Source organism: Misgurnus anguillicaudatus, chromosome 20 (assembly GCF_027580225.2).
Source record: "Misgurnus anguillicaudatus chromosome 20, ASM2758022v2, whole genome shotgun sequence".
Classification (NCBI taxonomy): Eukaryota; Metazoa; Chordata; class Actinopteri; order Cypriniformes; family Cobitidae; genus Misgurnus; species Misgurnus anguillicaudatus.
Window position 1 is genome coordinate 21,620,856 of NC_073356.2, and position 27,018 is coordinate 21,647,873.

A 27,018-nucleotide genomic window follows, 5' to 3' on the forward strand; every position below is an offset into this window, starting at 1 on the left:
TGCTATGAAAGCTTATGTGAGGAATCTGACCAGTTGCTTTTTGCTCATTCGTGGTGCTCCTGGTTAATTTGTATAATTGTGCAACCAAGCACATCTGTCTTGGAGGGGTTGAGTCCAGCAAATCTTTTGTATTAACGCTTAATATAAAACACATGAAGCCCTGATGTGAATCAGAACATTGCTGATCCTAATACAAAAAGGCAAAGAAAAGAAATAAGGATAATATGTTCAATAATATAGATAATATACTTCAATATATATACTGTATGGTTTTCAAATACTAACAATGGCAAGTCAATGCTGCACTAATGCCAAGTAAAAATACTATAATCCTTTAAAATCTGTAATGGTGATAATGTAAAAGAAAACAGTATGGTTTAAAGACTCTCTTTAGGTAGCAGAAGAATGCATGGCGTGGTTTAACTTTCTTTAATGCAATTATAATAATATTGGCAGGTCAATACAACAGTTGCCAAACACATGGCATAACTTGAACTAATAAACTCTGAGTGAGTAACATTAAAACAACAAAGCTGGAATTGAAAACAAAGTAGCAGCATACAACAAATACCTACAGTAGCAAACATATGATTTTATTGTATCAATGTCACAGTGTATAAAATCTAACAATTACAATAACTTTTACTGTATTTAAATATGACTCCAAAAAAACTCCCAATTCAAAGAAAATTAAATGAACCAGGAAATGTGTTTTTTCATCGTTTTCAAGTTCCAAAAACAAAATTAATTCTGTTTTGGCCACAAACACAACATCGGTGTGTTTCTCACCGTTTCCCAAAACCCATCTGGTCCAACTTAAGTGTATTATAAAAAAGCTCATTCAGATATGGCAAGCGTAGATGCAAACTTGGCACAGTCGACCCCTCACACCCCCACTGCCCACTCTAGGGTCTAGACATCATATTGGAAAATATCTTGCACACCACAAATACAAAAGAAATGCTGCGATTCTTCTTATAGGGGAGAACGTTTACCTGTTTTAAGGGAATCGCTGGACTGAACTGAGATTACATCACCTAATGAAAAACAAATGGCAGTGTAGGAATATAACTCCAGTGTTTCATTAATGACTAACTAGGTCAATATGCCTCGTTGTGCTGAGGGAAATGGTTCCCAGAATGCCGTGTGTCAATCTAGGCAAGACCAAGGACAAAATATATCAAACAAGACATTACATCGATCTGCTCTGCAGTAGTGCAAGGAAGTACGTGACAGGGATAGTATGAAAGTGAAGGTGTTTGGGGGCTATCTGGGGGGAAAAGGTGGAGGGCAAGGGGATTAGAGAGAAATTAGGCAGGACAAAACCGCAGTCGTACCCACCAGCAGAAACTGAGTCAGTTCAGCTCCAAAGTGAAGCTAAACAAACTACAGTTCTAGTGAAAAGAGGGATGTAGTGGTGAACAATGGTGTGGCCAAAAACTTCCTTCACATCTTCTGAAATCAGATATAGCCTAAGCCATGTGTCAGAAATGTCATTGTGTGTTAAAGATTGAAGAGGATTGAGTTACAAGCACTATGTGTTGTTGGGCCTTTAATATGGCGCTGTGCTAAATGCAGAGATGCAAGCTAACACACACTGTCAGAGAAATCCCTTTAAAAAGGTCCTAATATGTATTTAGGTAAAGACATGTTTATGTTTAGTACCAATATGTACATTTATTTGCACTTTTTGGTATACCAATATGTACCTATGAGGTAATAATATGAACTCTTTAGATGCAGAGGTGTACTTTTTGAAAGGGTAGTGTCCCAGTGACAGACTGTTTAAACTGTGTAACCTAAATAAACATTGGTCAAAAAATCTAATATGAAAAAACTGCTAATTCGCTAATACCTGGTGTTCCTGTAGCTCAATTCACAGAGTACTGTGCTAGCAATATATACTTTATAAATGTACACATTAATATTTGAGTTACTTTTTTAAAAAGTAATGCAAGTTACTTTTCAGTTTAATTAGTTCAATTTAAAAATAAAATAATGTACTAATTTAAACTCAACATATTAACGTAGAATTACGCACTCTGTGCGCCTGAGCGGGAACAGTTTGAGTCAGAAACGGAGATGGCAAGCCAGAGCTTGACATTTTTGCGATCATAAAAAACACTTGCAAGGCCTGAAAGGTTCAAGCCTCAGCCAAGTAAGAAAAAGTTACTTAAAACTGCCTACATTGAGGATTGAATGTAATAACTGTAGGATTGAATTTTAATAGTAGCTCATCCGATTCTGCGCACACTTACAGAGTCCATACCAGCCTGAGTGCATGTTGTCAATAAAGTAAAAAGATGGCTATAAATGTTTATATTACATACATATATGTTTTTCAAATTTAGTATGCTAATATAGTTTGTAAATGTACTGCATTGCAACGAAGGTTGCACTAGTAGGCGGCCATGTTTGCAACGCCTCTGGCCAGTTACTTCAGTCATGCAAGACTAAAGTCCTGTCTACTTGGAAAAATAGGGAAAAATATTTCTAAAACCGCGTAATAAAATAAAATTAAACAACATTTTTCTAACCAACAATTAAATCTGACATTAACTGTTCCGTTACTTTGTCATTTTGAGATAAAAATGGCCTTTGACAAAAACGACCACATGCGCACAGGTTGGCAAGTGCCTCACGCGACACAGCAGTAACAACATAAACAAGTAGCTTTCATGGTCAACGAGTAACTTCCGGTAAACTCCGCTAAGAATAAATAACAACAAAGTACTTTAAACGTAGTTTATTTATATAACAAGCAAAATAAACAACACATAGACTACCAATGTCCGATGAAACCGTCTATAGAGCCTGCCCCGAAAGAATGTCAGTCTTTATTGACTTATGATTGGTTCATTAAACTACAAGGCAGGAATTTCATCGCCAGAGCGGCCATATTGAGTGCTGCATTGTATTTATTATATTTGATTGATTTTCCCTATTGGTCTTAAACATTTGCCCCTCACTGTACTACTACACTTTTAATTCAGGCATTGCACAATCAAACAGCAAAACATATGACAGCAAACATGAAGAAATATGAGGCTTAACATTTTAAAGGGAAGAATTCCCCTATGGACCACGACAACTTCAAAACATTTTTCCCATTTATGACAGCAGCAAATTTACAGTAAGCAGTAATAGCAGACGCATTTATGCAGCATTACAACAGAGTTCCACTGCTCCAGACCTGACTTTATTTTATCAGTGTTTATGAACCTGTCAACACCTCTCTGTCCTTCTCTCTTTATGTCACTTTATGGCAGCAAGTTTACGACAAAAGTTTATTACCTCAAATACACCTGACTAAAGCTGAAGGGGAAAAATCCTCATAATTAATTAATTAAATCTCTTAAAAAAAATAAGCCTTCATAGTATGACTTGCAATGACAGGATTTATTACAGGATAAAAAGGCTGTTTAATGTAACAGCAAGAGACCTTTAATGCATTTAATGACATTAAGAGGGTTATAAATGAGAGTCTCCTGTTCGCTTTAACATAGAGCGGCATTTCATTTTCTTACCCTCTGTGGTGCATCACAATAAAGTGACTTCGACATGACCATAATATCTAAAGTTTTGTGCTATTTTGAGGTGATTATGGCAGTTGAAAAACAGGTGTATCGGACAAATACTGCCTGTTCTTCTGCCAACACTGGACACAAACGGTGAGTGACATGTCAAAAGCATTATAATCTATTACTGTACATTGGAACAGCATGTTGCATGTTAATTGTAGTGCCTTCTATTTATTAAAGAGCAACTATCCTCCTATTAACGTTTTTACATTTCCTTTGGTGCGTAAGTGTGTATTAGTACGTTAACGATATGCACATACCCTAAAGTAAACGATGACGCGAGTTATCGTCTTCAACGTAAATCTCTTTTCTTGGACTACAACAAACACACGGATTGTAGGCAACAGTTTACTTCCTAGGATTGGTGATGTTGGGAAGACCGACATTATCATAATTCCTTCCGCTTCTGACTCATAGCCTGTAAGTTAACTCCTGTTAGCATTGCATTGTGAGCGAATCTTGGTAAGGAGCATCACATTTCAGAGGAATTCAGGCCAATTACAACGTCAACGTACAGATTAGCTGCCCAATCAGGGACACAGCGCTTTTCAGATCGATGAGTTTTGTACAAAATCAATGCGTTTGAGGAAGGCATTATATCTAAAGCTACAAAAATTTATGGTATGTGGAAAGTAATGTGTGTTTTTACCATAAACCACACAAACACATTGTATTATACAAAATACATAAAATAACGTTCTCTTTAGCAATGAAATAGGTGCACTTTAACATGCAAAGAGCTACTAAAATAAATGTACCTATATAAACGTTAATTGTGTTTTCAAGACATGTTCCTTGCACAATGTTCCTTTGCTGTCCACACTAGAATGCCATAGGTAAAATAATTTTATGAAGAATACATAATAAATATTAAATAAATAAACAACAAAGTATAAAATAAACAAGTATTAAACCCATCCAGTCCAAAGTCCAGCACTGCCTGTTTGTTGCAAGTTAACAGTGCATCACATTTCTGCATAAGAATGACGAAAAACACAAAAAGTAATAAAGAGGCGGTAATTTAGATTGAAGCAAGCAAACACGTTTGCTTCTGCGGGCGCCATGTTAAAAGCCAGCTTGGGATTTTCTTGAGCTAAGGCCTAATGTATAGTTTCTTGATTGGTCTGTGTTGGTGAGCGATCTTATAAAGTTTTGTCACTTCCAGTTAGAACAACTCGACTCGAGCCTTTGTGGCATGCTAATAGTGCCGTTTTACAGCCTGAAAACATCCCTGCTATTGATGAAACTACCAAGAGACCTTTAAATGGAACAGAAGCACCAAATCTAAAAAAACAAGAGTCATTTGAATATGAATATTTACATATATTCATGTATTATCTGATCTTATTCCCTTTTGACTACAACAGGTGGATTAAAGTATTTTTCTCTCCATCAGGTACTTTTTGTTGTGCATTTGAAATGAGCTGATCTCACAGGTCTCATTTTTAAAAAGCAAATTAGACTAATTTACCTGTACATCAATTAGGGATGTTTAACACATGCAATATACACATGAATGTAACTGGAATCAAGCTATTCTGTAAGTTATCAGCTAAAGCAACAAATCAAACGATTGCTTTATCAATTTGACCTTATATTTAATTCAGGTATGGAGTTAAATAATCACAATGTAAGATTACCCATGCTCATCAACTGCAAATAAATAGAACGCCTTTTGCGTGCATATGATACACCAGTCCTTGGCGTATGCATTACACAACTTTTCAAACGGCTTGCTAATTATATGTAATTGATGAGAATGGGTTGGATTCAGTTTGCAAATTCAAAATAAGTGTTCGGAGTGTCATGCGTTGCTCATGTTTTCAAATGCACCATGTGCATCACGTGTTTTGTCAAAATAAATGCCTGCTGCACACGCGTCAAAACCGTTATGATAAAAGAGACGCTCACGTTCACAAAATGCACGCAAGAGACTCCCTTAACAGTAAACTCTGATTACGCATGAGATTATGCGAGTATCTGGCAAACGTGAGCTTCTCTTTTATCATAAACCCTTTAGACGCATCCGCAGCAGGCACTTATTTTGACAAGACACGTGATGCACATACGTCCACTCGGCGGGCAGAACACATATTTTGAAATTATGAACCACACACGTGACGGCTACACACATGTTGTGACGAACTTTGCATCGTGCGCCCTCGAAAAAATAAGTCACCGTCCCCCACTGGTTGGATTATACTGATGTCCACTAGGGACCTCTTGAAATAAATCTGCATTTTAAAGACTGCTGACATTGGTTAAATAAACCCAATTAAGAGTTCCACATTTCCTGATCTTGCAGGTAATAGTTTAGTGATAGAAAGGAGTCTGTTCAAGGAAGCTTTTAGATTAAACTACTTATCCAGAGACATTTGTGACTTACCATAATATCCTCACACTATCACACTTTAATGTTTAAATCAATTAATGCTAAGTGTGAAACACATTACTATTACATAATGTAATAGTATATTAAATAGCCTATTCAGCTTAGAATTCCGTTTGGAAAAAAAACTATACATGATGACAAATTTGTGCACTATTAACTCATTCACCGCCAGCCTTTTTGAGAAAAGTTGCCCACCTGCATTTTTGTGATTTTAACAAAATTTTCACAAAATTCCTTGCAGGAAAAATTATTTTCTATAAATATATAAACATACAAATTATATCAAATTAAAGAACACACCCTCTGCTTTCAAACAAACAATAAACAAACAAACAAACAAACAAAATGGGGAAAAAAACGTTTCATTATATATTTACTTTTTCCACTTAATTTAACCACTGAAATATGGATATTTCTCTTCAAAAATACAACATTTTGAGCAAAAAGCCTAAAAAATTTTGTTTTTTTTAAAGGAATTTTTGTTAGAGATCAGACTCAGAATGACTATCAAACATAAAGGCATTTAAAATAAATCTTAAAATCTTTTTAACATCCGTTTTTGATAAATTCGTTTTGGAAAAAGCGGTATTACACTTTCACTTTGAAATTCGTCCAGAAAGGCATTTTTATTAGTTAAATATGTACTCATAAATGACGAGATAACTCGTCAATGGCGGTGAATGAGTTAAACTATTATTAAATGTGCACTATTATTTAAATGTTATACTAAATATGAATTTAAAAAGCAGATCCTGATTCAAAACAAAACAAACAAAAAACAATTAAGTTAGTCATGAAAGTGCCTAAAACCATTACCATAGTAAATTCACTGTAATGCATGCCCTAAAGTGACAACAGCAATATGATAAAAGGTACAAATAGTCACATTTCTAAACTCTATCATTTCTAACAAGTAATATGTTTTATTAAGGCTAATTCAACAAATGCAAAGAAACAACAATCTTGACTTTCGTTAAATCGGATCAATCTAAATCAGCCCTTGCCCTGTTCACATTAAGCGACACGCAGCAACAAAGAGAAACGATCCTATTCATTTTAATGAAGAACTGGTGACTTCCGGTGACACGAGCGTCAGACTGTTGGCGACCGGATGGGGCGTGTCCAGCGAGGCGACAAAGTTAAGAACAGTTAAATTTTATGCAAATGATGAGCGACTTTTGGGAGCGATTTCCAATGGGAGTGTAGTGTGGAGTTCACATCATTCATCTTTTGTCGGTTACTGGTGGAAAGACTGCAGTACAGTGTCTCTGTGAGTTTATCAAATTTTCTTAAATGTGTAATATAAATAGTGCTCATAAACGGCTGTTTTTATAACATCCTCTATTAAAACAAGTGAAGGCATGGCCCCGGAAACAGTTTTACATCATGACTTAACAAGCGGATAGGATTTCCTGTCACTGATGTGCGTTTATTGGCATTACAGCCTTGAGACAGCTCATGCAATCAGAATTGATATGATTTTATATATTGATATAATTTGATACTGCAATTATGATCTCTTTTATGACAAGGAAAATAAAAACTACTCAATTATAAAAAAAATTGTGCTTTCTCCATATTTACATTTCAAAATATGTTGTTGGGTTCCGGGATGAAATATATGAAAAGTTTGGGAACCTCTGATCCACACAGCACTCAAATCCCGAAACTCCTGAAAGGAGATCAACCTAATGGAGACAAATAGACTTACAGCCTACATACTGTGGACACTTCAGTCTACCAGCCTGGCATTACATTATTGTATGATGAGAGGGTATCACTAACTGATTACTGCTTCCCTTCACCAAACAAAAAAAGGTAGCTCATATTTTCATTGTGAACACTTGACACTTGAGTGATTTGTTTAACTGTAATTATCAGCCTAAAATTATGATGTGCAAAACATGGAAACACACAGTCCAGCTTCAACGCTAGGCCCAGAGATTAAGTGAATGACAAAACAATTTGACATAACAGGCTATTCAATGATCCCAATCTTGATTGAAGTGCTTTCAATTTGACTGTCAAATGTCATTACCTTACTGAAAATTGGGCCAGTTCAAATAAAGCTCACATGATGGTTAGAATTCAGTACACAAAGTGATTACAGGAGAAAAAAGTAATAGTGCTGTACTGAAAGGAAATGCACTAAACTACCATGTTGTTGGACAAATACAATACCAAAGTTTATCAGTCAAAAGAAAACAAGCGTTTAGCTACACCAGTCGTGTTTCTATTTATGTTATTCACGTTCTTAAAAACCTTTTGATAATGAAGGAAGAGCAGCCGACAAATGATCATACACGGAAATGTCTTCAAAACAAATTTCAAAAAGCATCTTATTTGGATATGAATTTGGTTGAGAGAATGCCCGTAGTGTCCAAAGCTGTAATCTAGGCAGCTATGGGTGGCAAATTTAAAAAAGACAAATTTGAATGGTCATTGCACAATTCCCATACTATATTATTATTATTATTATTACAGATTTGGAAATCAGCACCACAAAAAAATAAGGTGCATTAAAATGTTTGAATGATGCAGATGGAAAAGCATTCATAGATTTGGCACTATTGATATTTATGGTAATAGCTACATAAGCATATAATTACATGAGGATTATTTTATTAGTTCCTAAATGTGTGTTCTGCTACTAGACAAATATACGGTACTGTTTGACAAATAATCAGGTAAACCGGTAAAAAAGGATATCAATAAGGGAACGACACTAGTTCTGCAAATGACAAAAGTTTGAATCATAATGGGGAGTATGACATTTGCCAAGCCATCATAAAAAAAGGATAAACATGCACACAAACACACACAAACCCATATCTGCCTCATCAAATAAGCAATTTCAACATTCATAGGAAACCCAGGGGAGCATGCAATCTAGTCTTTATTTAAACACAGTTCAAAGTTGCCTCAACTCCATTATGAATTTCACAAATGGATACAGCAATTACTGGAGGTCACTGTTAATGAGCAGTCCCAATGCATGCATCTCTAATTTATTTCAATTTCCAGGGAGCAATGATTACATTTTCGTGGCCACTCTAATTAATTTTGTTACTGATGAAATTCAAAGGAATCGAGAATTTGCGCGTTTCCAGCATGCCAAATCAGGCACATTGTGGAGTCAAGAGTAATTGTTTTATTAACTAAGCTGACGGTTGGAGTACGGCACCCTGCTGTTTCAGGGTGGGTGGAGAGCCGCAAGGCCATCCGCTGGGCCCGAGCAAGTATGATTAAAAGCAAACAGAAATGATACAGCTGCCGCTTCTACAAAAAGAAATTCAAACCGTTTAAAGGAAGAGATGGCTAATAATCATCAGATGGTATCACTTTCACTGTAGATCAGGTCTGGAAAGGATGGCGGTTAACGTCATTGAAACTGATATTGGGAGCATCTTTGCATCAAATACCTTTAAGATACACAAAAATCAATTACAGAGTGGATTACAGAGATTACTCAGCTCCACGCCAGGCTTAAGATGGTTGACTTATGATGGTTGATTAACAATATGTTAACTACCAGAGAACTGTAAAAGGATAGCTCACAAAACAAAAATGTTTTTATTGCGGCAAGAGAATAAAAGATTGCAAAAGTAGTACAATGACACGGTCCTTAGTAAGCACAATAACAAAGTGTGCATTGAAATGAACTAAATATTCACAATTCTGTATCAGCAGCATAACCATTGTGAATAAATACTACTTATTTTATAACTCAGTGCTGGACAATCCTAAAAACGGTACAGTGCACAAGAAACTATAAATGTCCTACATTCTCCCATGATATTTATATTTCTTTATATTTAGTATTATTTTACTATTAAAGGAACAGTATGTAGGATTGTGGCCAAAACTGGTATTGCAATCACAAAACTTGTGGCTAAAACTGGTACTGCAGTCACACAACTGGTGGCTAATACATAAAATGACAACATAAACATCAGTTGAGGGCTGCAACTCCACTTTTTAAATGACAATATCCTGGCCATACCACTGTTGTCAGTGTAAGTTGAAATGAAAATGATATCTTAATGTCTAGTGACATATCATGGCTATTTTATGATTAATTGATATAAATTTCTTACATACTGCTCCTTTAACTGTCAATTAACCTCGGGTCTTACATCCACATATTCATTTTACTAAGCAGTCTCCTATATTATCCTTCAGATGCAACGCACGTTTAAATTGTGTTGTTTCTAAAACAGAAATGTGCTGGTAAACACTGTCTTTAGCAGAAACACTATTTACAGACGTATTATTTCAGTGGTTTAGCGTAGTAGCTTTTATCCGTGACAGGTGAGGAGAGAGCACCTTCAATAAGCTCTGGCCCTGTCATTGTCATTGACAACCGTGGATGCGAAGGGACACGTGCTGGTTTAGCTTTCCCTGAGTGCATACCTCAGACCAACCTAAAGCCACATGGGCATAGACTGCCATTTTCTCAGCATGTGCTCTTTACAAAGTTTTAACCCCCAAGAGACTGCAGAGTTTCACACTTGAAGAGTTTTTCCATCAAAAATGGAGAGGGGGAGACGAGAGAGAGAGAGAGAAGAAAGAGAGAGAGAGAGAAGCAGAGAATGCGACGGGCAGATCTTTGAATCAGCAGGGAAGTCTACATGTGTTGAATGAATGATTCAGAACCGTTGGCATGATGCCGCTCAAACAGGGCTGAGTGAATAAAGGAGAAGTGATTCAGTGCCTGATGGATGTCACCATATCACTTGATTTATTCCAGCTCAGGAGGAGGTAGAAAATGCATCATGCTGTTTGTATCCATCTCATGAAACAGAGATAACCTGTGAATCATCTCAATCAGATGAAAACCCACCTCAGTTGTAAAACATTTTGTGTTCACCAAAAACACTGGATTCCAGAAACTCCGCACAAACAGAATCGAGCTTTAAGATTGCTTTCCTTATAATGTTGAACATATGATTATTTTGCCACAGTGTTTCAATGAAAACACTTGCGGTATGTTTCCATGCATATCCATATTTTATTCGACAAGCTCAGTAAACGATACACAAAGTCGGCAAAAAATTATATAAAAAACACTGAGAACAAATGCTTACCAATACCCTCTATGAACCTTTTCCATAAGCTTGATTAAATCAAACACAATCCTCTTATTTTTACTCAAAGCCCTGCAAATAAAAAATCATGCTCAGAAACAGAGCTCAAGCCCTGATTCTCTAATAGTTATCCGTTAATAGCTGAGATGCAGCAATTTATCCATCCTCAAAGTCGCACAAAGCACGAGAGCTGAATGGCACAGGCAATTACAGTGCATGTGTACCTCTCCCGGTGTATAGCAGCCCTAATAACGCGTGCGGCATGACCACATGCACTCCGCGCAGAACGCGGCCCGGGTGGTTGCCACGGCAACGCACAATCTTTTTGGACTTAAGCTTGCGTATCATTGGCCATCATTATGTATCATTAAAAACATACATATTAATGCAAAAAGGGGTTGAGCCGCGCTGCCTGAATGGAGCAGCACCTGAGCAGAGTGTGGCGTGTTAAGATGTCTGACCCTTTATCCTAATGCAGGATTAAAAGCACAAGATACCGCAGGATAATCCACGTCTATTTCACAGCAAGCACTTTGTTTAGAAATCATGTGAACTGTAATTTACAAAAGTCGCGCATTATTAATGAACTACACAAATTCACACTGCGTGTCGGTAAATTTCATTTAAGCAAATTAGTTATGAGAAAATGATCAGTATTTGAAGCCACTTTTTGTGTTTGGTAAGACATTGTGATTTATTACTTGAAGCTTACACAAAAAATGAACAGTAAGAGTAGAGAAGAGAAATAAATACTAACCCATCTTTGGTCCGATTTGCTGGTCAACACAGTACTCTTCATTCCTCTCCACAAGTGTATGCTATAAATAAAGAAAACTGGGTTAATATCATACTAAAGCCAGTGCATTACACAATGCATAATGTGGATGCAAATACTTCAGTGATATAATTTTAAAACTTATTAACCATCAGTGGCAGAGGACCAAAGAAATCTATGAGAATGGTCCATTGGTTCCAAACCAATAACGTAATTTAATATACACTGAATAATGTGATCGATGTTGATCATTGATTTAACTAGGCCTATGTGTGATATATTTTGTTATTTTTCTCATTGCAAACCAAATTTAGAAGAGGAAATGTATTTAATTGGCAAAATGTTATATTCAGAAATGTAAATTTTCCTCAGCAGTTCCAAAATTAAACAATATTTTTGTGATCTTGTTTAAAACTGTTTCAAATATTATTGTTTATATTTGCAATATAATAATGTGAATAATGTATCCTATATGTAAAACTATATAGGATCAAAGCAAATCTTTTAAACTAATGATGATTCATATGTCATGTTGAATAACTATTGCGAAATACAGCCCATCACAACCATAGTTTAGTTAAAAATCACATATCCAATAGATTAAAATGGTAATAAACAATATTTATTATGACAAGGCCAAAACAAATAAACCAAGAAAATTTTTATTAAAAACAAAAATGAACATTAAATTGCCTAAGCAACATGTTAGCTTGTAGCATGTTGCAGTTAGACGGCTTAGTTTGTTATTTAAAATACGAATATTCAAGCATTTTTGTGCTTTGTAAAACTATGCTTTATAGTTTCAGCAGTAACAACATAAACAAACGGTGTTCATGGAACAAACTTAACTTCTGGTAAACACTGCAAAGAATAAAAAACAACAAGTAGTTTATTTCTGATGCAAGCAAAATAAACAAGTAGATTAAATTACTTCAAATCATAGCTAAAGCCTATCAAACACTACACTGAGCTAAAGTTAGTGTGTAAAATGTGTACTATGATGCATGATCGTGTTTAGAAAACCAAAACATTTGTTATTTTTGGCGAGGTATTTGTTTCAGAGTTCATTTTAGCCACACGGTCAGACCATTAAACAAACACAGACCGGAAGTTAGCGTCCATACAGAGACAACACGCGTGCATCCGATGAAACCAGCTTATATTCGTATACGAACTTACTATGAGTTTAATACAGTACGCTTGTTGCCTTTTTAAATTAAACTTCAGGTTATTTTCTCTAATGAGAAATTCAGGTTACTTTATATATGTCTCAGTGATACTAGTGGGAACAGTGTTGACGTTACGTAGCTTCAATAAAATAGACTTGAGATCTGCTGAAAGACATAAGTTCACCAAGGACATTAGCAAGTTAACTAGCTCCATAAAGAAGAGCGGATATAGTTATGGTTATCAATAGTTTTCATTCTCATTTAATACATACACTACACGACCAAACACTGACAGTCTGTCAGTCGAATTCAGAAAGCAAAGCTAAATGTAGACTTAACGTTACCTTGTGTGCAGCTAGCCTTCAACACAACAGGAAGAGTTCACGAGCTTCCTGACGTTGCCATGGAGATCACGTGCGGGGACACTGGCGGCCGCTGCTGCCTGTTGAAGAAAGTTTTACTTTACAGTGGAAGGATGTTCCTTTAGGTATTCCTGATAAACAGACCCACACATATTTTAATATTTTTGTATTTTTATTGCAAAATTAAACTTTCACAAGTGTAAAATGTCAGGGAAAAAAACATGTTTTATTGCTTTTAAAAATGATGTAAAGTGTTATATTGATTCGATATTGCCCTAAAAAAAACGCAAAGCTATCCATATTTTACAAGTAGGCTATGTACTCTCTTCAAAGTGTTTTTATAATATTGTTTGTATTTGGTAGCTCCCCCTAGCACTTGAACAGATTCATTGTGTTGCATTTACAACTATTTTCTTAAATAAAAATCTTGGAATAAACTTGCGGCCACTGCCAAAGACTAAAAAAACTCACATAACTTAACTCACACATCTACTTTATGTTTAAATATATATATATATATATATATATATATTAAATATATATTATTACAGTTCAATTCCATATAGGCTATAGTTAGATACATGTTAATATACCAGCCTGCGTACACTGACTATATGCATTTATTTATTTTTATTGCATATATTTGGCCATAGTGTTTTGTTGTATACATGCATTAAGCAATAAAAAATGCTGTTGAATTTGCAGAAAAACATCCACATGGGTCATTTCAAGGGTGCATGTCACATCACATATGGCTTATATTTGCTGAAATATAATTTAAGTTTTTAAAGATGTACATGCATTAGAGTTTTTTATGCAATATCTATATATGGGTTAAGTGAACATGCAGGCGTTATCTATTCTGTTTGCATCCCACCATTCGAGTATTACTTGTTTTGAGCAAAGAAGTAACCTTCGTTATTATTATTCATGGAATAAAAACATTTTCAAACGGAGGAAAAGTTCTTTAACTGTAGATGGCCTAAAGATAAAATGTATTTTGTGTTCAGAATAACTTTAAGCGATTCGCTGGTGGCTTCTGGGATACCTGGAGGACCAGTAGAAACCACAGTATTTTTCACAGCAGGCTTTCTCCATCACTCAGATAGGCCTCACGGGGAAAATTCTCTTCCTGCAAATATCCTTGGCACCTGCTCCATTCTTTATTCAGAAACATACCTCAAGTCAGTTTATGCAGTGATGCATTCTGGTAGATTCCTAAAAGAGTTTCATTATCGACTTTCTAGATAACTTCTTACAGAATAAGTATTTCATCGATATGTTTTGTTCTTATTTCATGTGTTTATTTTTGCAATATTCTAGATAATACAAACAAACACAAAAAGTTAAAAATAGGACATGAAAGTGCTTTCCTTTAACTACACTGATATATTGTCATAGACAGAATAATGACAACACCTCTGTGCTCCAGCTCCCCAGTGGCTGAATTTGTTGTTGAACCAAAAGACCTTTGACATGTCTTGCCCAGGGTCACCTTTTTCTGCCTCTCCTGGGACAAAACATCTTTGAAGGAACAGACTGAAAACGTAGACAGACATCTTGGGACGAAATCCCCCTATTTTCGGTTGTCCAAACTAAGAGTTTTAAAAATAGAACTACTTATAAACAAATGATTGAACCACTTTGTCGCTCTTTACCATTGGAGTGTCTCTAATAATGGTCAGCGGCTGGGGACTGCAGAGGTCTCGGAGGTTAAATACCTTCTGTTTAAAGTAACATAGGCATTGAGATGTGGTTTACAAAGTTGTGTCTATATTTGAGATGTTGACAGTTTAATTATAGTCTTTTAAGTGCGGATGAGGATGATTGACATAATTTAATAACTCCCTGATCTTTTTTGCACGCTTTAAGTTCTGTTTCTTATCTTGGCCTTTTTTTTAAATAAAATTTGTCTTTTTAGTTATTCAGCAATCGTGTACTATTTTGTTGCAATGAGGATTAAAATCATAGAGAGATTATCTAGAGGCAGGGCCGTAACCACAATAGACATTGAGGAGGAAATATATATTGAAAGTTTTTGTCCCCACTTATGTTCAAAATGTGGTTAGAGGTTGAATTTGCATTATTTGCATAATGATAAAGATGATTATTATTATAAAAAAGGATTAACTATATCTTGCTTAAATTCGTGGTGAATTGCAGACCATTTGACAAATTGGTCATTTAACCATAGTTGAAACCTTAGTTTACTGAGATATTCGGAACTTTACCTGGCACTTCGAAATGCACAGTAATATTTTTTCTTATATGTTTTTCAACTTTCAGAAGTTATGATATCTGAGCAGTGGCATATTTCATTCTGTTTTTCCCTATAATGTCCCTTATATTTCCATCTTGGAAAGATGTCAAACTAAATTAGAAGGCGATCATATATACATAGTGAGGTAAACAGAATTCCCCTGATAAAAACTGGATTGAGCATTATGGGCCTTGACAGACTCTTTGCTTACACTAAGGTAAATCTGTTTGAACAACATTTCACCATCTAACTTTGCGAGCCTGGTTCCATTCATTGTGTAAAACAATAAACAGCTTTGACAGTAGTCCAGTGATATAATATGAACAAATCCAGTGAGCAGTTATTCTTTCCAGCTAGATCATTTTTTAAAGTAAAACCTGGCTGAACTGTTTACAAACCTATGGGATAGAGTGATGGAGGGGTATCACAAGTGATGCTGTTCTCTATACATTTCATCGCCCACTTCCCCAACATTTACACTTGTGTATACATACAGCCATACACTCGGGTCACCTGAACCCACCCAGTCCTTTATCCAACGCTGTATAGAGTCCAGCTCCTGAATGAATCTGTTTAACATCTTTCAGTTCAAATGAGGGACTACACTAAACATGCTACGGGCATGTGGGATGGGCTAAAATTGCCCCTCCGGAGGGACGGGCGGATGCGCTGGGGCAGTTTGAGAAGGTCCAGGCAAGCAGGCTTTAGCCATTTTAAAAAACAAGAGGCCACACTCAGACCTGCAACCTGAGAGGATGAAGGGTACCCCCCTCACCTAAATGAATCCAGATGCGGCCCGCAAACACAGAGCCCGGGTTTTCATGCATAGAGAGTGAAAGGCTTTGGGCTGCACACTTGGACCATGGATCCCTGCTCTTTCTCATAGCTGCTGATCATAGGGGCCGTTCGGCAGCTTTGTGGGAGGGAAATTATCAGGCTCGTTCGTCTTTGAACAAAACAAGAACACCAGCAAATCTTTTCCTTTTCCTTCTCCTGCGGACATACCACCTGGCCACAAATCTAGAAACACAGGCCGTGCTAGAAATTTGAAGATTGCACACGGGAAAAAAAATAAATAAATTTGTATTTATATTAAAATATGAATAAAATAATAATACAATATCAATTAACTTCAGGCAAAGCTAAACTGTGTTATATTCTTCCTCCTACATAATAAAATAAGCCAAATTAAAATGTGCACGACAAATTTTATAGCTTTATAATGTTCAAATATATACCTCAATTTGATCCAATATGCAAAGGTCAGGCTAAACATGCAACACAATTATGTACAATATGTGTATGTAACAGAGCTTAACATTGTTCAGTACTCCATCTACTGAGGGCTCCATGGCATACAACATTAAAGATTAATTTTAGACGGTTGGAGCACATAAAATCACAGATATGAATAGATGTGCATCAATGAATAGCATTTTGCATTTTGGATGAGGAACAAAGAGACTGCATGCTTCAGTTCTCATGGCTACAGAGTGGGCCATGCAAAATACAAAACAAAAATCACCAAGGATGCATCATGTTACATGTCACTCAATCCATTTCGAGCAAAAACGAACAATCCTCCTCACTGTTCTGCCAGGAGTGATGGGAGCCCGTAACATGAGAAGACAAAAGTGTTTTCAGACTATAGAGATGAGCGATTCAAAATCAAACGAAAGCTTAAAATATTTCTCTTCTTCTTTTGTGTACTGTAGCCGATGTAAAATAGGAATCCATCATGGACATCTTCACGAATATATAAAGAGCTCAGGTCGCTAAAACGACACCTTCATTAAAAATTAAGTGTTTTTACCTGGTTAAAGGAGGTTTACTGAATATATAAGGATAGTGATTATTTGCTTGTACTTAGAGGGTTTTGCATTAAAAGGCATTTTTAATTACTGCCTAATTCTGAACCTAAACATAAGAGCCTGATCAAATATTAGGTAGCTTGCATATAAGTCAAATGCATTGATGGGTATATTGTCTATTTTTTCTCTCCCTTTTGCATGTTGCCAAGCAGTGCAGACTGTCTGGAACACTGCAATGCCAACCGAACTAGACAGAAAAAAATAAGTTTTTACACTAAATATCAAACCACTGCTTGTCCAATCAGAGGAAGCAACATTAACCATTGCATTATCTTAAGACTTTAATAATGCACTGCTGTATGTAGACTCTTCAGAGTCATGTATCCATAAAGAGCTTCCCTTAATCAGAGGATATGTAAACCACCGATTCAAAGCTGAGTTTCTCCTGCCACGTTCAACGGTGTGTCATAGGACCGAACCTTTCAGTAACATGTCACTCCCAATTTCGACGAGCTGCGTGATGGCCACCAGACACCCCATCATGAAACACACACCAGTTCTTTGTTTGCTTATGTGTTTCTTTCATTTCCCAATCCCAAACACGGCAGAATGAAATAAACTGCACATTTTCCATTTCATTGCAGTAGGCGTTGCCTGCTTTGGCTCATTTTAAGGAAATTTGCCACTCAGAGGACAAACGGTTAAATTAAAGATGACTAAACGATGACTACATTTCCCAACGCTAAATGAAAAGCTCATCAATCCCAGGTTCGAATTTGAAATGTGGTTGACAAAGGCAAGATTTTGGTTTTCCCATCCTGCATTTCGAATGAGAAAAAGCTAAGTGAATAGGTTATTAATTTTCCATGTATGAAAAATTAGCAGTGAAAAGATTCAATTATTTTTATCCTAAAAAGGAAAAAATAGGCTGGTTATTGCGTATTCCCATCATGATTTATAACATATCATCAGATGTGTTTGATAGTATGTTAACCACCTGTGTGTGTGTGTGTCTTTGATAGAAAGGGGCCACATGCTAGTTTTGTTAGATTTGTGTCCTGCCCGAGGCGGAGATTTGGAACATTGTTGTTGTCTTGTGAGCAGACAGCCGCTCACACATGATAAATTGTTTCCGTGTTGAGCTTGTACTATAAGCCTATGTCTCCGCCAGGCCTCCCAGGCTCACAAACCCCACTGTTGCATTTTTTCCTGAGATCACCACAATATACTGTTGCATTTCATTTCATTTGTCTCTGAGTCCACAGGGTCTAGATGCAAAAAAGTTTTATAAACATCTTAACACGTCATAAAGAAATGCACAACTGTGTCTGTGCAATTTCAGATTTTATTAGCAGACAAAACTTAATCTTAAGCATATAATGTACTTAAAAATAAACGTGCTACACAGTGCCAAAGAAGAACCATTTTGGTTGTATGGTTCTATAAAGAATCTGAAAAAAACTTTACAAAAGTTTCCTTGTAGTTAAATAAAAAGTTATTTACTCTAAAAACAAACGGTGCTAAATAGCACTAAAAGTGGTTCACTGGCTCGTAATCATAGGGGAACCATTTTAAGTGCTATATAACAGGTAATGAACCATATTGTGCTATATAGAACCATATCTGGTGCTATAGTGGTGCTATATCACCCACGGATGGTTCTTCATAGGTGCTTTATAGGTGCTATAAAGTACTAAAAATGGTTCCCCTATAAGTACAAGCTTTTGGTGCTATTTAGCACTCATTTTTTTAGAGTGTATAGGCTATTTGATGAACCAAAATGGTTCTTCCATGTGAAAAACTTTTGTAGCACCTTTGTTTTTGAATGTGTACCTACATAAAAATAATTCTTAAAAATAATTTGTTTCGTTGACAAATGGAAATTGTGCCTATATGTTTCTTTAAAATTATAAGTTCTTGTTGGACCAGTGACGAAGAAAGTGCAGCTCACAGTACATGCAAACTCCCTTCTGTTGTATGTGTGGCTTAAAGAATAAAATATTGAGAGCTTAAAGGAATAGTCTACCCCTTTGCCATATTAAACTATGTTATTACCTTAACCTAGACGAATTAATACATACCTATCTTTTTTCAATGCGTGCACTGTACAGCACATTGTGAATGTGTTAGCATTTAGCCTAGCCCCATTCATTCCTATGGTACCAAAAAATAGTTTTATTTTGTGGCACCATACTTACTGGTATATCTCCTCATGTAACAGTCTTTAAATAGAGAAAACACTGAAGTGTTTGGGGGCTTCCCTGTTTGGTACCTTAGGAATGAATGGGTCTAGGCTAAATGCTAACACATTCACGACGCGCTGTACAGTGCACGCATTGAATAAAGATAGATATGTATTAATTTGTCTAAGTTGAGGTAATAACATAGTTTAATATGGCAAAAGGGTAAACTATTCCTTTAAAGTCAAGATCGCTTAGCCTTTCCTAATCTACACTATAAAAAATGTTGGGTTGATTCAACCCATGGTTGGGTCTAATAGAGTGCCACAGGGATGATGGTTTTTTGAAGACCAACCTCGGAAGTTAGCGGGACACTGGTTCTCTCGCCAAAAAGCCCATTAATAGACTTTTGGATTATCGCAAAAAAATAAGCTTTGTGTTTAGCAAAGGTTTATGATATCTACGTTTGACGTTTTGTCCAACAAGAAAATCTGCACAGATGGACACAACTTTTATAATTTTGAGGTCTAAATGCATTTATTTGAAATAAAAACTAAAAACTAACTTAGAATTTTTTAATCTAAAATAAGAAGAACATGACGCACACCTGTTAGTCCCGGATATGTGTGCATAGGATAGAGAGACAATGAAGTCCAACCATATAAAAATAAAGGGTATCCCGCACACTATTAACTTGCAAAAGATAAAAATATTTATTACGACGTTTCGATCACAAGATCTTCCTCAGACATATTGCCTGAGGAAGATCTTGTGATCGAAACGTCGCAATAAATATTTTCATCTTTTGCAAGTTAATAGTTTGCGGGATACCCTTTATGTATATATGAAGAGTTTCGTTGCAAAACGAGATAACCACCGTTTTTTTAATTGTTCAGAAATCTCGTTTTTTGGTTGTGCATTCCAATTATTTTCAATGCAACTGCAGTTGGTTTGTTTTGATTTAAACCTTCATTACTTAAAAAATACAGCTAAGTAGCACCATAAAACAAAATAATAACATGATAACATAATAATAAACATGTTTCGACAAAAATGTTAAAAAATGGATTTATCTCGTTTTGCAACGAAACTCTTCATATATAGAACCATATCTATAAATAAATAAAAAAAAAATATATATATATATATATATATTTATATATATATATAGAACCATATCAGTCTATATATTTAAATATATTTAAATATATATATATATATAGTATATATATATATATATATATATATATATATATATATATATATATATATATATATATATATATATATATATATATATATATATATATATATATATATATATATATATATATATATAAACTTTTATCATCTAAATTCATAAAATTTGTGTGCTACCTTCCGTGGTTGGCCTACAAAAATACGTCACCCCTGCGGCACTTTATGGCCAAACTTAACCAAATTCTAAGTTAATTTTAACCCAGCAGTTAGGTTTGTCCATATTTGGCCCAACAATTGAAACAACCTTTTAAAGTAATTCCCATTTCACCTTAAAAAAATTTGTGCTAAATAGCACTAAAAGCTCATATGGGAACCATTTTTAATGCAGCACCTGTAAAGCACCTATGAAGAACCATCCGGTGGTGATAGCACCATATAGCACCAGATATGGTTCTATATAGCACAATATGGTTCTACACAGGTGCTACATAGGCGCTATATGGCACTTAAAATGGTTCCCTAATGGTCCCCCACTTTTAGTGCTGTTTAGCACCGTTTGTTTGTGTAAGTGTATGATGTATGATTTGTTATTTTATAGTTATTGTGTTTAAAATTTTCTTTCTATTTTTGCACCAAAATGTATTATTGCAAATTAGGTCTGTGTAAGCATTTGACAGTATATGTGTGGTATATGTAAGGGGCTTTCGGGTATCTACTTTAATACATATTTTACCATCAGCTGTTTTACTCACTTTAAACATAAGTATGCTGGGTACTCTGGCCTGAGAGAAAGACAGGGTGTCCCTTACACCTAAGAGGTCATCTTGAGTCTACCTTACAGTAATTGGGGAAATAAGAGTGTCTGAGTGAATGAGATGATTGATTAATAACAATTATCAAAGCTCTAATAATTCACTAGCGAGGGTTATGTTAAAAGTGTTTAATTGCCCTAACAAATCTGGATGGGCTTGCTTCCTGACTGTCCAGAGATATTAAGTGCAGTGGGTTGCCTTAATATGCTGCACACGCTTAAAATATCAAAACAAAATAAAAAAGATCAAAATCTGTAATTTGTGGGTATCACTGTCCTTGAAAAGGACCCAATGGGGAACTCCATAAATAAATACATAAATAACTAAATCCTTTAAAAAAATTTAAATAAACCATTCAGTACATTTGAAATTAATTGCTTGCATGTTAATAATATGATAGTGGTATTATTATACCCTTACTTTAGCACTATTTTCATCAAGTTACTTTAGCTTATACTTAAAGATTAGCTTTGACTAATAGTGTTTAGGTTAATAAAATAAAATTTTAGCTTTAATAGCATGTAAAATATAATGTGTTTTTTTTTTATGAAAGCGTTTTAAAACTTCATAGGTTTAAGTAATGAGAGGAGTGTAAAAATACAGTCAAAAAATGTACAAGTGGACCAAATTTGTCATCATTGCTATAATTTGGTCTCAGAAGCATTTTATGCTTCTGTTTTGCACTGACCAAATCAAGATTACTTTCAAGTATTTTTTTTGTTGAAGATAAGAACTCATAAAACATTTGTTGAGGCTTATAAAGGACTTTCTGTACTTGTCAATGGAAAAAATTTCTTGCGTGGAAGCTCTCAAAATGTACTTTTTAAACAGAATGACGTAAAATCCAAATCCTTTGTATTGGAAGTGACTCAGCAAAATACAGATCTAAGTAATGGCAACAGCACTAAATGTCACAATGAGTTTTAAAAGGAAACACGGTACAGAAAATCCAGCTAAAATCACAGTTGCTTTGTTCAATGTCCATACAGCGGACAAAGAAAGACATAAAAAATTATAGAAAGGGGTCTGAAATGAGGTTAACACACTCACTTATGCTGATACACATGTCCTTTTTGGGTCTCTCAATGGGGGAACCCTCATCTGTGTCTTCATAAGTTATTTTCCGTCCTTAATAAACAGAGCAGCCATTGTCACATGGAGGGCTCTCGTTATTATTTTTTAAAGTAATTACACCTTATTATCTGTGTTTACTTTAGTGAGGGTGAGTGCAGGTGTGGGACAGGGAGCTGTGGGTGGTGGTGATGGGTCGTACTGCTGAACAGTTGCCCCAGTGAATCAGTATTTTCCTCAAGGTTTGGGCATTGTAGCTCTGCTCTGCCACTAATTTCAGACCCACAAAAGAAACGTGCAATTAGGCCTATTATTGCAGCAGCTGCACGGGCCCTGCACGACAGCCCCCTGTCTTCACTTGGCTTGCGGTATAGATGCTTGTTGCGGTCGAGTGCACCCTAGTGCGACCGCAACACTCATCCGCGCGTGATGGAAACACCACAGAATAAACAAATATATCAGTATCAGTAAATGAAAGTGAATAAAATCTGTTTTTATTTAAGACTTAACTCAGATATACTGTAAATGTTATACAGATTTTAGGGCAGAAGAGTGAACGGTTGACTGAATTTTAACAGATTTGACGTCACAAGCGATTACAAAGAGTACAAAAGAAATAATATAGCAGAAAATATTACACAGGACCAAAGATTGTGCTTGCCTAATCATTCTCATGAACTGTGAACCTGACTTTAGGGGAAGCCACAAAGACCCAGCTCGCTCGAACACAAGAGGCCAATCTTACGCCTTTAGGAACAAACAAAATAGCCCTGGAATCTCCACTGTTGCTCTCACTTAGTGATTTTCACACCTCAATGACTCGCCGACAATTAAAATAATGATCCAGCACAGAGCACTTATTTTGAATGGCATGGGTGGATTTACATGTTATGATTGTGCGTCCCTGCAAGACGTGGGTGTCCCAGATGTCAAAAAAAGAGGATGTAATCATAAATTTGACATCAGGTTATTAAAGTCACAGTCAATGGCTGATCTCTTAAACAACACAGTTGCATGGGAGAACTCAAGCCTTCATGCATGTACATTAGGCGATAACTAAACAATATGATAAATCTAAACTTTAGCAAAACGCTTTTGTTCTAAAATTTCACTGTAGAAGATAAAAAGCTGCACATCGGGGCTTTAAAAGAGAAATACAAGTGAAACAGTGGTGGACAGCTCACTGGTAGGAGATGCTATTCTAGCATCGATTTCAGCTCATTATGACCCTAGGACTCAGAGCCACAAATCCAGAGAAATCATTTTGCTAGGGGACTGTGGCTGGGCAAATTGGCCTCTGGTTCTGTGTGGGAGCTCTTGCTGTGAAGAGCGGAAGAGAAGGGCCCGGTCGGGAGTGGGCAGGTCCAGGCAGGACCGGCTGGGGCTTCACGCTGTGACCACCTTTGTGCATCTGACAAACACTTCACTGGATAATCTTCCCACCAGAGACTCTGCCAAAGCCTGTGGGCTCAAAGGGAAGTGTCAGGGCAGAGCAGTTTTAGCTCAAGTCCTCGAGCCCCTCCTTGCGTGTGTGCAGCTGCACCTATGTGAATGTTACACATAGACCTGCTCACTGTATGATATTTACAAAACTTTCCAGTAAATTTCAGGCCTATTTGGATACATGCAAAATACAAAATTTAGCCATGCAATAAAATCCTCAAAGTTAAATAAGAAACAGCTGCACTGAGAACATAATATAAAACAGACTAAAGAGAATAGGGAAAGCATTTCTTTATTATAACAATATTGAACACATGTTTGGTATATATGGGAAAAAAACACACTTTTTCAGTTTCAACTGACCATTTTACAATCTTGGGCTTCTTATAGAAGTAATAAGAGAAGTCATTTTCTACTGACAGGCAAAACTGACAATACGCAAATGTAGAAAACTAAAATTTCAGTAATCCACTGTTACGAGGTTTCCATCTTGTATCCGTGTTTTTCAAGCTCCGCTCTATGAGAGAAACGATTGGAAAAATACAAAAAATAAGATAAATATATACATAAAACTTTTCACAAGTTTCAGCTTATGCATTTGCAAAAGAATATTAGTAGTATTTGTTTAAACAATTTCTTAAAGGACAAGTTCGGTATTTTACACGTATAGCCCTGTTTTCAGACCGTCCATGATGAAATATAACTTTTTGACTGAAATTTGTATACATGATGCTGGCCCGAGAATCCTCGGGTGTCTGCTGTATCAGGCCCCACCCCCACAATGGCTGCATAGGTGCACCGGAACAATCCCTCCCAAAATGCACCAAACCTTCATCCACAAAGACGCAAAACTCACCGAGTGGTCAGGGGTAAGATGCTTTCAAACAGGTGTTATCATAGTTTTTGTCCAACTCCATTGACTTGTATTAGATGTGCTGTGAGGTACGGTATTACTCCGCCCTGGGAACATTGTTTGTATTGTTGCAATTGGCAAAGGTGGATTATCGCCACCAACTGGGCTGGAGTGTCTATTATTCAAGCTCTCAACGGAAGAATGTACGGGTGTGAGGCGTCTGAAAAAATAGGTCCACAAGTTTACAACGAATGGTAAAACACCTTTTGCAGCGATTTTTGTGTGAGCATATCAGTGAACACCCCTGACCACTCGGTGAGTTTCACGTCCCCGTAAACGAAAGTTCAATGCATTCTAGGAAGGACTGCTCCAGTGCACCCATAAAGCCACTGTAGAGGCGGTGGGGTGATACAACAGAAACCGAAAATTTTCGGGCCAGCATCATACGTCCAAATTTCAGTCAAAACCGTTCTATTTCATCATAAACAATCTGAAAACAGGGCTTTAAGTGTAAAATACTGAACTTGTCCTTTAAATATAATTATTAATAATCATAAAATTATGTCAACGCCGTAATACAAATGTGGGAATTAAATGTACAGTTTTGAAAATTCAAAGGATTACATTATTAATATAGAAGTAGGGTATTTTATGTTTCAGAAAAAAATTATGTCTGAATAATTTTGTGCTATGCATGGATAGTATAAAAATAAAGAAAATCTATACATTTATCTTATTTTTTATTTAGACAATATATGTAAGCAGCATATTAAATGGTTATATTTAGTGAAGTCCTCATATGTAGGAAAGTTGGTACGTGTGGTTTTAGGCCACCATGAGTGTTGGTTAGCCATTGGAGTATTAGATTCCTTAGGGAGTGTTTTCTTCTAAATGAGTGTAACCACACAAAATTCCTTAGAAAACAGTGTGGGTTTAAATTTTTTTCAGGGACAGAATATTCTAGCACCATGAGATGGCACAGGAAAACATCTCTGTCTCTCCCCAAGCAAACATCACACATTTCTACTGGGATGTGCTGAATTGAATAAATGAAGTGGCCAAATAAATTGTGTTTGCACTAACAGTTACATTATTTCAATCCATGTTACCACATCTATACTCAAAGTGCCACAATTTTTTCCCCTCTTCATATATACACAATAAAAAAAATTATATATAAAAAATAACTAAAAAAAATAAACTTTAGAAACCTACCTCAGCTGATTTGAAAAGTCATCCTCTACGTTGTCATCATCCCAGTTATCTTCCCAAACATGTGCATCCTCATCTTCATCCAAGCCTGTCCAGTCTGGGGATGACACAACAGATCTATGATGTTCAGTCTATTTGAACACGAGCCAGATTTAGCCGTGCTCCATACACACATACACACACACACACACACACACACACACACGGATTTATGTGTGTTCATTTCGCTCAAGATAATATAGATCAACAGCTTCAGCATACGTCCAAATATTATCTTTGGCTGTCAGGTACACACGATTGAATTCCTTCAACGTAAATAAGCCGTTAGCTTTACGCTGCTAGTCTTGCTAAGTTAGCTGCTAATAAACGATTAAGTTAGCCACGTTTTTGTTTTTATCATTGGTGGACAATAGATGTTTACACATTGTATAAATCTACACGACGTTTCATTCATCTACTCAGTTTTTCAGAAAACATTTGCTAATTAAATAAATATTGTTTTGTCGGTTAGCATAGCAATGCTAGTGTGCTAGCTGAGTCACAGTCTTAACGCGGCCGTTTATTTATCTTCAAATACAAACGCATTTCTAATCAAACGCAAACGTTTAGTTTACTTACCCTCTGCGGGAAATTCTTCAAATTCATCGTCCTCCTCCAACAAACCCAAATCTACTGTTGGTTTCTTCTCTGTCATGTTTCGTTACTAGTCCACCCGTTCAACACACTCGTCGTAATAACTGAGGCTGTTGTGCGCATGCGCAGAAGCTGCTGATCAATTCCGAGCTGTTTTACATGCACAAGGGTGTCTCT

General features: G+C 36.1%; 3 protein-coding genes across 5 annotated transcripts in view; all 3 read right to left on the reverse strand.

The window, feature by feature from the left end:
* LOC129454553 (electrogenic aspartate/glutamate antiporter SLC25A13, mitochondrial) overlaps positions 1-13,448 on the reverse strand; it is a 63,885-nt gene extending 50,437 nt beyond the window's left edge. For all 3 annotated transcript variants that reach the window (XR_012359727.1, XR_012359728.1, XM_073858284.1), the window contains exons 1-2: positions 13,349-13,448; positions 11,818-11,878 (exon numbers count right to left, since the gene is read on the reverse strand). The gene's annotated coding sequence lies outside the window, so the exon portion shown is untranslated. The remainder of the gene's footprint in view (positions 1-11,817; positions 11,879-13,348) is intronic.
* chrac1 (chromatin accessibility complex subunit 1) overlaps positions 1-27,018 on the reverse strand; it is a 443,634-nt gene that overhangs the window by 257,792 nt on the left and 158,824 nt on the right. The window lies entirely within an intron of this gene.
* sem1 (SEM1 26S proteasome subunit) lies at positions 24,420-26,987 on the reverse strand. Its single transcript, XM_055220727.2, has 3 exons — positions 26,827-26,987; positions 26,212-26,305; positions 24,420-24,660 (listed from the first exon to the last, which is right to left on the reverse strand). Exons 1-3 carry the CDS (start codon positions 26,900-26,902, stop codon positions 24,618-24,620), a joined length of 213 nt encoding a protein of 70 aa, XP_055076702.1. The 5' UTR covers positions 26,903-26,987; the 3' UTR covers positions 24,420-24,617.